Below are 14,542 nucleotides of genomic sequence, written 5' to 3'. Positions count from 1 at the left end.
TGTCTCCAGAAACTTGTGGCTATCAAATTTATGGCTACCAGAGATTTTACTGGTTCCAGTAAGAGGCATATAGTATGTCACAAAGACTATCTCTGTGCATTATCAGAACTTATATTAATACAGCATAAGTTTGAGAAAGTCTGACATAGATTTTTCCTACATAAGCAATTGAGATCAACTCACAAAATCAAACAATCCAAAAATGATGGAGGAATTGAAAGAATATTTGGCTAAGAACTTAATTATGTTCATTAGTGATCATATGACCAGTAGTGTTTTTATTTTCAAATCCTTATACGTCTCCCCTCCCTCCTTTCCTTTTTTCCTTCTTTCCTTTATCTTTCTTCCACTGCTGGGCCTTGTGAGTGCTAGGCAAGCACTTTACCAATAAGCCATATACAATCTCAGCCTAATACCTCTGACAGTGTGAGAGGCAAGTTCACTGCTATCTCAAAGGACCCAGCCCTGCACAGATAGAATCCCGGCCTTTCCTTCAGAAAGCCTTTCCTGGATCTATAATATTTCACAATTTCAGGATTAAGACTATGAGTATATTTCCACATTTCTACTTTCTGCTAGTTATTCCTCTTTTTTTGGCATTTTTAACACTGGGGGCAGAAAGTGTTTAGGAACCACAAACAAATGTACAGTCAGAGTGTACACTGGAAGATGTGGCAAGTGGACTCTCAGTGACAGTGTCTTGATTTTCCTACAGAAGAGCTACTCTATCTAAACATCTTGTGGCTGGTTAACAATTCCGTGGAATATATTTCATAAATGTCATGTTTGCCCTGCTCCATGCTATCTTGTTGGCCTGTTGGTAGCCATAACAAATGGTGAGATGGATTATTTTTATTTTCCCAGTGGTTCTGAGGATTGAAAACATAGAGCAGGCTGGACAAATGCTCTATCTCTGAGCTAGCTCCCCAGCCCCTACTTTTCTGAGACAAGATCTCACTACGTAGTCCATGATACACTGAACTGAACTGTGTAGTCCAGGGTGGCCTCCAACTCACAATCCTCCTGCCTCCACCTCTCCAGTGCTGAGATTACAGGTGAATATCTCAATGCCTAATGTCTGAAATGAAAGGATTCTAGCAAGATTAAAAATAAGTAAGATTATCTGTAAAGCCTGTGAAAGATTACTTGCACCTCTACTGCACCTTTGTAACAAAACCCCAGTATCCAGTATAATGGCTCAGTCATGTTTAGGAACAGAAGAGTAGTTCGTCTATACACTGAGGAAAAAGAATGTTTTGGCCTAACACACTTGGTGGTAATTGGGTTTCATGCAGGATGAAGACATGTTTTGTAGAATTGTTTTCCTAATAATCACTACTGAAAATACTCTTAAGAGTTCACACCTAGTACCACGGGGATTCCCCCCCTGAGACCTCCCTATTGATGGCATCTATTTATCTGGAAGGTTCTCATCATTTAGCCAGCAAGGCAGGTTTTGTTACAATGACATCGATCAAGAGGAGGAGATCCATCGGCCTCACAATTATTTGTCACATCACACACTGCTGCTCAGTGGAAATCTAGAGGTAAAAAAAAAAAAAAGAGATACCAGGGAATAAAAAAATATATGAATGACCACAGAGCAAATTTACCAATTTGCAGAAATAAGGCATTTATCTCTTGAATCAATTCTCAGTAATCTTATGTGGTAGAGTTTGTGGGAGTCTATTTCTTCTCTGAGGACAGGTTTTTCATACATCATATAAACCATTCATGGAGATTCTATCTGATAATTAACGTCCTGCAGGATGGATTAGGACGTGTCCCCCCCCCCCCAGGAGTAAATTAACATCGCACACTTGGAAAGCAAGGGCAGGACTTCTGCGTCCATTCACCATGAGCACCAACTCATCCCCACCCTCAGCCCTGCAGCTCTGCTACGAGCAGGTGAACGGGTCCTGCGTGAAAACGCCCTACTCGCCTGCGCCCCGAGCCCTCCTCTACGCAGTGTTCGGCGCCGGGGCGGTGCTGGCTGTGTTTGGAAATCTCCTGGTGGTGACTTCCATCCTCCATTTCCGGCAGCTGCATTCCCCCACCCACTTCCTCATCGCCTCGCTGGCCTGCGCGGACTTCTGCGTGGGAGTGGCCGTGATGCCCTTCAGCATGGTCAGGTCTGTGGAGAGCTGCTGGTACTTCGGGAGAAGTTTCTGCACGTTCCATACGTGCTGCGACGTGGCGTTCTGCTACTCGTCTCTCTTCCACCTGTGCTTCATCTCCATCGACAGGTACATCGCCGTCTCGGACCCTCTGATCTATCCCACCAAGTTCACGGTGTCCGTGTCCCGGGTTTGCATCGGCGTCTCCTGGGTCCTGCCCCTGCTGTACAGCGGCGCCGTGTTCTACACCGGGGTCTACGACGACGGGCTGGAGGAATTATCCGAGGCCCTCAACTGCGTGGGAGGCTGTCAGGTGGTTGTCAATCAAAACTGGGTGCTGATCGATTTTCTGTCCTTCTTGATACCCACCCTGGTTATGATCGTTCTGTACAGTCATATTTTCCTGGTGGCTAGACAGCAAGCGAAGAAGATTGAAAACACGGGCGGCAAAGTCCAATCATCCTCAGAGAGCTACAAAGCCAGGGTGGCCAAGAGAGAGCGAAAAGCTGCCAAAACTCTGGGGATTACAGTGATAGCGTTTATGATCTCGTGGTTACCTTACAGTATCGATTCGCTGGTTGATGCCTTCATGGGGTTTATCACCCCTGCCTATATTTATGAGATTTGTGTTTGGTGTGCTTATTATAACTCAGCCATGAATCCTTTGATTTATGCTTTATTTTACCCATGGTTTAAGAAAGCTATTAAAGTTATCATCAGCGGTCAAGTTTTCAAGAACAGTTCATCAACCATGAATTTGTTCTCTGAACAGGTGTAGGCAATTGAAAATATCTTTAGCCTTTCCAAATCAGATTTTTTTTTTAAATCGAGGAAGATAATTAATGAAGAGTATATAGATTAATTTTTACATTAGATAGAATAAATCAGTGTTTTCCAGCCTTGTATATTGTGAGCCTTGCCTTCGCTTCAAAATATATCATCTTAATTTTTTAAATTAAAAGAAATCTATAATCTTAAGCAATAAATCCTAAAATCTTATTTGCTAATTACTTCAGAGCTCAAGGTAACCCACTCCCCGAAGACATAGTCCTTCTTTTCTTCCCTCTTTCAGTATTCTCTTTGTTCTGGTATATTCCCTGAAAATATCTTTATTTACCTTTGAGTCCCTTTTCTTTTTCCCCTGAAAAGCTTTTTACTTGATTGTAGCTTGCTAAAAATTTCATGTGTGTGTGTAGTTTTCACTGAGTTGTCTTTCTTTTGTTCTTTTCAATGTTTTACGGAAGAAGCCTCCTGGGTATCAGTTAAATTTAAGCAGTCTGGAGAGAGATGCTGGAATGGGGGGTGGAAGGGAAGTGATTTTGCAAAGGTTGACATCATCTTGACCAGGCTGCTTTAACTGTCAATTATTTGCCCTCCCGATAAACAAAGCAGATGTCAAATGATACCAGGATTATTGGCTCTTCTTGCCCTTGTGGGAAAATGTGTTGGCATAGGGAGCACCCTAAATTACATTAATCTGTTCGGGAACACTGAAGGTGATGTATTCATTTAGGGAGAACCATTTCTGAGTGCAGAGTCTATAGTTTTCTATCTTTTCTGTAACAATGTTTAATTACAATAGAAAATTTGCAAGTTTCATGATGTGTTGTCTGTATGGATAACCAGCATTCAGACAGTCGTCATTCATTGTTTTCTTTTTTCAAACCTGAGCCATATGCCTAAATCATATTGAAACCAGTGCTCAATGGAGACAGCTAATACTTCATCTCTAATAAATCTGATAACATTAGTCAGGGTGAAAATATTTTTTTGAAAGACAAATACTAGGCCAAGCAGGTGATTAGGGTTAAAATCAAGAGTATCTTTAATACGGGCCCCTGACATCATGAGCTGAGAAATGCCTTTTATCTCCTTCATCTTCCTATCCCAAAGCTATAAACCCATATAATCCTCACTAATATATCAAATTCCTGGCCAATATTTCTTAAAACTGTCAAGGTCACCCAAAAGAGACTATGGGGGAAAGGGTATGTATATCTGTAATTCCAGTTCTCAGGAGACTAATACAGGAAGATAAGGTTTTTAGGCTAAGCCTAAGTTACATAGTAGACATAACCTCCAAAATAATTTTTTAAGTAAGTAAATAGTAAAAGTCAGTAAAACTAAGTCTGAGAAACTGATACAGTCCAAAGAAACTTGAGGAGCTATGACAGTAAAATGTATTATGATTATTCAAACCTTACTGTATTCCTAGCTATTTGGGAAGCAGAAATCAATGGAGGACAGTTTTAGCCCAGCTGGGGCTAAAGTTCAGGAGACTTCATCTGAACCAATGGGAGCGTGGTGGTACAAGCTTGTTTTCTCTATTTTACAAGGCGTGAGAAAAACTGTCTTTTTTATCTAAAGGGGTTGCTTAAAAGTTTCTGTTTTGGCCTAGTGGCTTGGATCTTGTTGATTAATCTGCTGAGACAAATCAGCAAGTGCTGAAAGGAAAAGAGGAACTGCTTTGAGACAAGGAAGAACTTTTTTGGAATGTAAGACTTTGCCTTAATGGGTTTTACCCAGATGGAATTAAAACACATCTCAGACAACTCACCTCAATTGTTCCAGAAATAATAGAGAGGGTGGGTTTTGTGATTACTTCTGTACCGATAATCTTAGTCTTTTAATGATCACCTTATGTAAATACATCTTTCCTTATTCAAACAAGCCAATGAGGAACAGATTGTGAACCTGAGCTCAACCAATCTGAGCAGCAGGATGGGACTTTCTGTGTTAGAGATAAATCAGGGAGCAGCCTGTTTGCTCTTTGTGTTTGCTTGCCAGATTTTTGGCTCATAGCTAATCCTTCTGAAGAAGTAAGATTTGCATTGCTGAGATAATTTTTTATTTTCTTGTCTATGTTGTGATTCCAGTCATTTTTGTAGGGTATGTTTATAACAGGGAGAAGCACAGTGGCTGGGCTCAGTTGGCATATGCCTGTCACCCCCAGCCATACTAGGAAGCTTAAAGATCAAAGTGAAGGAGCCTGGGAATACAAGGAGACCCAGACTTGAAAATAATCAATGCAAAAAGGGGCTGAAGGAGTGGCTGATGTGGCAGAGTGCCTGCCTAGAAGGCACAGGCTCTGGTTCCATTCCCAGTACTGTAGAAACAGACATAATAAAGCAAAGGTATTGTGATATCCTGAATGGAAAGCTGAATCAGAAAAGAGACATGAGAAAATCTAATAAGGAGTGGAATTTTTATTGATATTTTAATCATAATGTATGAATATTAGTTATAAATGTACCATTCTAGTTAAAATAATAACAATATTGATAATAATAGGAGAAACTGGGATACAATAATAATAGGAGAAACTGTGATTTTGGAATATAAGAATTCTCTCTTTGCAACTTTTCTATGACTCTAAAACTATTCTAAAATTAAAAAGATTATTTAAAAAATAAAGTGCACGATTAATAATTTTGTGATGTTTCCAATTTATCTCTGAGAACACTCACTCATTTATCCACTTTGCAAATGTTTTTGAAGACTTCGTGTATACAAATTCATGGTTTGGTGTTATCAAGAATTGAAAACAAAAACTCATCATGCCCTGTGAGGAGTCAGGATCAGCAATGATGTTATAATTCATAAAAGATACCATAATCCATAAAAGATACCGTAAAAGAAGGCAAAGGGTCTTCAAATCTAGGTGGAAGACCAAAAAGACATAGTAAAGATGTGAGCTGAAAGCCAGTCACCAGTGCCCCACATTTGTAAACCTAGCTGCTCAGGAGGCTGATCTGAAGACTGCAGTTCAAAGCCAGCCCAGGCAGGAAATTCCAACAGACTATCTCCAATAAACTATTCAAAACCCCGGAAGTGTTGCTGTGGCTCAAGTTGTACAGTGCTGCCTTGAGCAAAAGAAGCTCAGGAACAGCACTCAGGCCCAGAGTTCAAGCCCCAGGACTGGCAAAAGAAAAAAAAAATAGATGTCAGCTGGGTACAGTGGCACATGGGCATATTACCAGTATTTGGGAGGCTGAAAGTGGAATGATTGTGAGTTTGAGGCCAAGCTAGGTCACAGTTCCAGGCCAGGACAGGACAGGCTACAAGACCGGATCTTGTCTTTAAAAAACAAAACAGATGGAGAGGGAGCAGGAAAAGGGAAAAATGACAACTGGCATTTAAATTGGACTGTAAATTAGTAAAAAAAAAAAAAAATAGTGAAAGGTTTTTGTAAGAGCATAAGGATGGGAAGGGAAATTCAGGCTGAGGGAATATTGTGAGCAAAGAAACAGCACAAAGAACTCTGTGAAGATAAACAAGTAAGAGGCACTGAAGTAGTAGTCACTCTTTAAAGCTTCCTCATATAGAAGTCTGGTTGGCATCCAACCTCCTCCAGTTCTACTTTTCACACCTCTCCTTAACTAATCTTCATTTTACTGTGAAAATGTTCTTCCTTCCACCCTCTGCTCTGGTTTTACTTCTATAATCCTGATTGTCTCGTATGCCAACATTTCTAAACGAGAGTCCATAAAAATAGTCTTCACATAAAGTTCTCCAAGGAGTTAAGTTTATGTATCAGCCTTGTATTGGAACTATACTTTACCATATTCTGCCTTAGCAAAGCAACAATACATTGGCATATTTAAGACTTCAGCAAAGATGCCCCTCAGTAGATGAATGGATCAAGAAAATGTGGTATATATACACAATGGAATTCTATGCCTCCATCAGAAAGAATGACATTGCCCCATTTGTTAGGAAATGGAAAGACTTGGAAAAAATTATATTAATTGAACTAAGTCAGGCCCAAAGAAACATAGGTCCCATGGTTTCCCTTATTTGTAACTAGTATATGTCTGAGACAAGCAGAAATGATCAGATAAGCTGATGTTAAGCAAAATGAATCCCAACTTAAGGACTCAAATGTTTTTTTCTTTCTTGCTATTGTCTCCCCCACAGTATAACCCGTTTTCACTGTATTTGATGTTGGTATAATTTGTGGAGGGGAAGAGAAAAAACAAAGTGTTTAAATAGGGATACAGGTGTACTCATTGCAACAATGAGATGTACAAGACGTTATGTCGAAAATGAACTTTACAACTTTGGCATGGTGGGGGAGAGATGGGAAGGGATGGTAAGGGGAAACAAAGGAGGAGGCAACAATGCTTGATAAGAAATGTACTCATTACCTTGCCCATGTAATTGTAACCCCTCTGTATGGTATTTTCACAATAAAAATAAATAAATAAATAATAAAATAAAATGACTTGGCACCAAAAAAAAAGTTGTTTAAGGAGAACTGAAAAAAAAAAATAAGACTTCAGCAAAAACCTGTCCAATCTTGTTTACATACCAATTTCAAAATGTATGTAGCTGGCCTGGTGCTGGTGGCTTACATCTGTAATCCTGGTTACTCAGGAGCCTGAGATTTGAGGACGGTGGTTTGAAGCCATTCCAGACAGGAAAGTTGGTGAAACTTTTATCTCCAATTAGGTGCCAAAAAAAGCCAAAATTAGAGTTGTGCCTCGAGTGGTAGATCTCTAACTTTGAGCAAAAAAATGTTTATAGTCAGCACCCAGGCCCTGAGTTCAAGCTCCAGGACCGCACACAGACAGACAGACAGACAGACAGACAGACAGACAGACAGACAGACAGACAGAGACACACACACACACACACACACACACACACACACACACACTAAAAGTATGTAATCACCCACAGAGACATCTTCGGGATACAGGACTATATAATGGAACTATTATCCAAAGAAAACATTTAGGAAGCACTGTAATATATCATTAATTTCATACTTAACAAATACATTCTCTGTTTTGTATTAGCATTGTATTGTATTGTATTTATTCTTTTTATGTATAAATTACACAATTCAACTTATGTTTCTAAAAAGTAGGATGTTTTCCACTACATGGCATAATAATGAGTAAGCAATCATAGTATTTGTTGTCAACTATAATATATAAATACATCCTAGGGGGCAGGGGGAGGATGGGAAGGGATGGGAAGGGGAAACAAAAGAGGAGGCTACAATGCTTGATAAGAAATGTACTCATTATCTTGCCCAGGTAATTGTAACCCCTCTGAACAGTATTTTCACAATAAAAAAAAAAAAAGAAGAAAAAGCTATCACAAAAAAAAACATCCTATAATATGTAAATGAGATACCTGGTGTGGCTGTGGATGCAGGAGAGTATGCTGTGGATTGAAGAGTATGATGTCTCTTAGAGAACTCAGAATATAACCTGATCATCAAATGACAAAACCTCATTTGTCTTTATGGTTGAGTAATATTCATATATATGTATATATGAATGTAGATAAAGATGTATGAGTGTGTGTATATACACATATATATATTTCTTCCAATATATATTTAGCAGGACAATAATGTGGTCTATTTTTAGATTTCTGAGGAACCTCCTCCTGATTTCCATAGTGGTTGCAATAGTTTCCATTCCCATCCACACTGTATGAAAGTCCCTTTTTCCCCATATCCTTCCTGGCCAGCATTTGCTGTTACTTGTTTCCTTAGTAATTGCCATTCTAACCAAGACAAGATGAGCTTTTGGTGTAGATTTGACTTGCATTTTCTTTTCTATTCTTTTTGTATGTTTTTTTATTGTAAAAATACTGTACAGAGGGGTTACAGTTACATGAGCAAGGTAATGAGTACATTTCCTATCGAGCATTGTTGCCTCCTCCTTTGTTTTTCCCTTACCTTCCCTTCCCTCTTGCATTTTCTTTATGCTCAAGGTATTGAACATTTCTTCATGATATGTCTGTAGGATGGCTCTACACAAGATTAAAATGAACTACAAAACTTGGCTCTAGCATCAGTGTTTAATAATTAATAAGTCAGAAGTGGTACTGTGGCTCAAGTGGTACAGTGCTAGCCTTGAGCACAAAGAGGTTCAGGGACAGCACCCAAGCTCTGAGTTCAAGCCCCACAGCTGACAAAAATATACAAATTAAAATTTTTAAAAAAGTAAGTCTAGCCCTCAAGGTCATGACATAAACAATAAGTGAAAATATATGAGCTATAATAAAAGTTAAATGATATTTGTTCTACAACTGATGTGTAAAAATGCATATAGGACTCATATTAAACCATATTCTACCCAGTTTCCAGGTCAGCAAACTGTGTATTAGAGAAGCAAAGTAACTTAACATGAAAACTTGTAGCTAATCGTGCACTCTGTTATGTTGGTTGAACTTGATGCAAATTCTTAGCCCAATTTTATTTCTCTCAACAGGAATGAGAATTTAGGGAAAAATAAAAAGGAATATCACAAAGGGGTACAATTAAATAAGTTCTACCTATAAGACATTTAAAGTTTATCCTGTAAGTCAGTGATTCTTGGCAATTCTTAACATGGTCATATTGCAAATGTATGTTAAAATCTGTATTCAACTCCCCTCAAATGCATATAACTACATATTATGTGTCTGTGGCCTAACACAAGTTTATTTCTTGTTCCTGTAGAGTCTACTATGGATGGGTAGCTGTGCTGAACATCAGCAACTTAATCTTATGGGTTGGTTTAATTTCAGGACTCCATCTTTTCACTTAGGGACAACTTTCCTGCTTCACCCTAAAAAGAAGCATTAACAAGGCAACCTGCTGTTGATTCACAAACCATGCAGACAGCCCCACCTACTGGTCAGAAAAATGTAAGGTTGCAAGTGGAATAATCAAAGAAGGTCACACTGTGTTAAGATATCTCAGGATTTTAATTTTGTAGAAATTACCCTTACGGTCCTTAAGTAATAGTGAAAGTGAACTAAGATGAGGTGGGTGCTGGCTTTGATTTAGTGATTCAAGGATGTGAAAGTCAAGGGTTCTGAGATTTGCCTGGTAGAGCTTTAGTATTCTTAGAGAAATAAGCACTTATTTATCCTGAAGCACTTATTTATACATGAAGTAATTTAGAAAATGAAATCTAACCATAGAAAATAAGACTTATCAAATTCTCTCAAAGGGATTGTTTCTACAGTCAGAAGGCAGTGAACTGAGAAAAATAAGAGAGGAGAAAGTTGCCAAGGTTTTTGTAAGTCATTTTCCTCTTAAATTTATCCTTTAGTGTTATTCATTTATTTTTTCTGTCAATGGCTCTTATATATGTGCTCTATCACCACTCAATTTTTGTCAGTCATGGGGCTTGAACTCAAGGCCCGGGAGCTGTCCCTGAGCTCTTTTGTTCAAGGCTAGCACTCTACTACTTTGAGCCATAACTCCATTTTCCACCACACCTTTTTTTTTTTTTTTTTTGTCAGTCGTGGGGCCTGAACTCTGGGCCTGGGCACTGTTCGTCAGTTCTTCAGCTCAAAGTTAGGGCTCTACCACTTGAGCCACAGCGCCACTTCCAGCTTTTTTTGCTTATGTGGTGTTGAGGAATCAAACCCAGGGCCTCATGCATGCAAGGCAAGAGCTCTACCACTGAGCCACCTTCCCTGCCCTGATTTCTATTTTTTTATTTGTTTAGAATCTTGCTAAGTTACTCAGGCTTGTCTTAAACTTGCCATCTATCTACTGCACTCTCCACTGAGGCTAGAATAGTTATTTTATTAATTGTAGGTGTTATTTCTTTATACTGTGTCTTCAGATTTAATTATATTTGCCTATTTTTTCCATCTGTTGGGAAGCTATTGATCTTTCAATTCCAGTGTAAATGTCATTCTTCTCCGAGCTTCTGTGATCGAGACAACCAAGTGCTTAGGCAATTGACTGCATGATTATCAGCTCCATTTCACAGATGAGAAACCTGAAGCCCACAGGAATAAATAACTTGCCTGAAAATATGAGGAAAATAAAAGAAAGGCTCATATCTGATGAAATTACCCAGACCTGATTCTTTAGCTCTTGACTTGAATATTGATTCATCTAGAAATAATAAATCACTTCTTCTTATCAGGATAGCTCTCTGTTGTGCCTTTGCTGAGAGATGATTTTATTCTGCTATATTTGTTCTTATTTATAAACTATTTCTTATCCTAAGATTTAAGTTGCTCAATACAAATATAAAGGCGGAAATATTGAAATGCCAGAATATCGACAATTATCACAATGACACATTTCACATACTTTCAAGTTTGAAAGAAAAAGAAATTATCATAGTACATTAACTTAGGAATTCTAGAAACAGACAAATAGAGCTGATAAATCTATTTACAAATTAGGCTTCAAGTAGACAACAATTCTAAAATGTATATTTTGTAAAAAGAGGCATTCCAAGGATCTAACTATGATTGTGAAGTATCAAGTGGTCCTATAATTCAAACAAGGGATTCAAAACCTAACTGATGTCTTATTTTAGTGTCAGACTACTCTTGGGAGGAAATAGTACAAACCTCTGGTTTTCTAAATGAAGAAACTAAAGCAGGCGGGAAGGCTGATGCAAAATGACTGAATTTTCATCAAATGTTGCATGTGGTAGAGTCAGGGCAAGAACTCAGAAATGCAGTCTTCGAGACTCTATTCCTTACACAACTCCATGTCTTCGTTTCAAGGACATAGAGACTTAGGGCTTACATACTTTCACTGTGTTCTGGTTTAATCCAGTGAGTGTTTAGATACCTTCATTCTGTCCTGTTCTTACAGTAAGAACACTGAATGAAAGGGATCTTTTCTGTTTCCATTTCAACACTGGAGCTGTTCACAAATTATTCCCTTGACTCACCACTCATTCCTGCAAGGCTGTACTTCTGAATCCTTGCCTGCTTCCATAGTAGGTGTCATTCTTGGTACAGATCAATGGTGGATGTCCTTGGCGAGAAGATCTCCCAGCTCAGGGTGAGTTTCAGTGCCTTCCTGAACCACCGGTAGGAAAAGACATAGATGATAGGGTTGCAGGCTGAATTAAAGTAAGCAAACCAGATAAAGATGTCAAAGACCAGAGGTGGTGTGATGAAGTTCAGGATGCTGTCCACCATGGTATCTATGGTAAAGGGAAGCCAGCACAAAAGGTAGATGCCCACAGCAATGCCCAGGGTCTTGGCAGCTTTTCTCTCATGCTTGGCAGCCCCAGCCAAACTTTTGCTCAAGGTGCTGATCTGCTGAGCCTGCCTGGTAGCCACCATGAAGATCTTCACATACAAACTGATCATGATAAGACAGGGGATGAAGAAAGCAGGGAAGTTCAGCCAGCCCCAAAATTTATTGAAAAGCAGCTGGCAACTGCCCACACATGGCATCTCTTCCAGCCATTGGCGGAGTCCTCTCTCTATCACATCGGTGTAGAGGAAGAAGGCAGTGTAAGCTGCGGGCACCCCCCATCCTATCAAGATGTATCTGACTGCCATCTTGACCGTGAACTTAGAGGGATAGAGCAGGGGGTCACAGATAGCGCAGTGGCGGTCAATGGAGATGAAGCAGAGGTGGAAGATGGAGGTGAGGCAGAAGAGAGTGTCCAGGTAGGTATGCAGACGGCAGAGAAGGTCCCCAAAGAACCAGCAGCTCTCCACAGAGCGAATGGCACTGAGGGGGAGCACCAGCAGACCCAACAGCATGTCAGCCAGGGCCAAGGAGAGCAGCAGGAAGTTGGTGGGAGTGTGAAGCACTTTAAAGTAAGACACTGCAAACACCACAAACAAATTCCCCAGGATGGTGATTAGCATGCCTGCCGCACAGGCCAGGTAGATGACCAACCGGATGGCCAGAGGATGGACCGTCCTGGGGCAAGATCCATTCACCTGGTAGCAAAACGCCGTCTGGTGTTCTTCAGCACCTTGCGTGAGGACAGCTCTCATTGATGGATTCTCCTCCTTCTTCTCTCTCCCTGGGAATGCTTCACTTTCCCCAACACAGGTAACAACTGTCTTTTCTTGATCTGCTCGACAAGCAGAAAGTGAGATTAAGAAGAGGAAATTAATTAGACAATGTTCCTACATATTGAAACGCATGTGCCCTAAAAATCAAATGCAGCATAGGATTCAAAGTTACTCCTGCTAGCCCTGGTTTGTCTAACTAGTCCATTTTGGAACCTTTATAGGCAATATCCTTAAAGAAAGAGGTTGTAAGTTAAAGGTTTCCTCAAGGAAAATGCTTAAAAGCCAGGCATTGTGGTTCACCTCTGTAATACTAGGTACTCAAGAGGCTGAAATCTGAGGCCCAAGGTTTGAAGCCAGCCCAGGCAGGAAAGTCTGTGAGATGTTTATCTCCAATTAACCATCAAAAAGCCAGATGTGGAACTGTGACTCAAGTGTTAGAGCACTAGTCTTGAGCACAAAAGCTCAGAGACAGCATCAGGGCTTGAGTTCAAGCCCTAGGACTGACACAGGGAAGGACAGACAGACAGACAGACAGACAGAGAAAAAGAGAAAAATTCCATTAAGTCATTAAGTATAAAATTATTGATGGGTATTGCATTGTAGTTGTAATTTGCTCTGGGCAGATTTTATTTTTGTTGCTGCTGGTTTTTACTTTTGTCTTGTCTGTTAGTCTATTCGTCTTTGGGAGGATAAAGGGGCACAGAAATGGTGGGGCAAAAGGTGAGCAAATGCAACAGTGATACTTACTAGACACTATGTGGGAGACAACTATACAACTTGTGGGTGGGGACAAGAGGCAAAAAACTGGGAGAGAGCGAGGGCAGACGTGTTTCAAAAAGAAATGTACTCCTGATCTGACTTACATAGCTGTCACCTCTCTGTATATCACCTCTAAAATAACAATATATTTTAAAATTATTGAGAAAATATCTTTAAAGTATGAGTCTGAATCAAGTGACAGAGTAAGTCATGTTAATAAAATCACTGCTTGAGGAAAGAGTAAGTTCTAGCCTCCCTTTAACCATTCAGTCAATTGATAATAAACTCGGGAGATGGAAGTTTTTAATGACATCAATGTATCTCAAAAGAGGAACCCAACAAGCAAATTAATGAAAAGAATAGAAAATGCCACTGTTTTAGCTTGTATGCTGCACATTTTCTAATGATACCAAACAGTGTTTCTATATCCTGGGAGAACTATCTGATATGACAAAATATTTCAGTGCTTAATATCTGTCAAACACTAGTCTGTAAACTATTAAGCAAGTTCTCATAAGCTGAACTTAGTTTCCAATCTACTTACACAGGTAGGGACCAATCCCTTCAGAGGAAGAAGTCTTTCTTGTAGCAGGTGCACTTAGGGAGGGGCGTCCCCGACAGCTGGGCAAATCTGTGATGATAGCTGTGTAATCTGTGAGTGGTTTTATATTCTCAGTGGCAACTCCTCCCCCACTGTGCAGAATGGCCAAATGAGCAGAGAGTACCAAGGGGCCTAGTTTTCATTACCTGGAAAGTCTCTGTTGCTTAAGTCTCCATCTCAACATGGAATTATTTGCTCTGCCAATTAATTACAAATGAAATTTAAAGACACTGAGTTTATGCATTCTTTTTTCCCATTCCTGCATTTGTAGATATACACAAAAGTATCCTTTTTGTGGACTGATTCCTTTTAAATGAGT

General features: G+C 39.7%; 2 protein-coding genes across 2 annotated transcripts; one reads left to right on the top strand and one right to left on the bottom strand.

Moving 5' to 3' along the window:
* Nucleotides 1-1,857: 1,857 nt before the first annotated feature.
* Nucleotides 1,858-2,895, top strand: LOC138819516 (trace amine-associated receptor 6). Its single transcript, XM_070011052.1, has one exon. The coding sequence runs from the start codon at nt 1,858-1,860 to the stop codon at nt 2,893-2,895; it is 1,038 nt and encodes a 345-aa protein (XP_069867153.1).
* Nucleotides 2,896-11,828: 8,933 nt separating this feature from the next.
* Nucleotides 11,829-12,842, bottom strand: Taar5 (trace amine associated receptor 5). The gene has a single exon (XM_070010447.1). It carries the CDS (start codon nt 12,840-12,842, stop codon nt 11,829-11,831), a length of 1,014 nt encoding a protein of 337 aa, XP_069866548.1.
* Between the last annotated feature and the right edge of the window lie 1,700 nt (nt 12,843-14,542).

This window comes from Dipodomys merriami, unplaced genomic scaffold, assembly GCF_024711535.1.
Source record: "Dipodomys merriami isolate MVZ:Mamm:240054 unplaced genomic scaffold, mDipMer1.0.p SCAF_8, whole genome shotgun sequence".
In the NCBI taxonomy this organism is placed as follows: domain Eukaryota; kingdom Metazoa; phylum Chordata; class Mammalia; order Rodentia; family Heteromyidae; genus Dipodomys; species Dipodomys merriami.
Note: the sequence above shows the minus strand (reverse complement) of the source record. Positions and strands in the feature narration are given on the sequence as shown.

Coding starts and splice junctions, on each gene's coding strand:
- LOC138819516 (XM_070011052.1), top strand. CDS start 1,858: ATGAGCACCAACTCATCCCCACCCTCAGCCCTGCAGCTCTGCTACGAG.
- Taar5 (XM_070010447.1), bottom strand. CDS start 12,842: ATGAGAGCTGTCCTCACGCAAGGTGCTGAAGAACACCAGACGGCGTTT.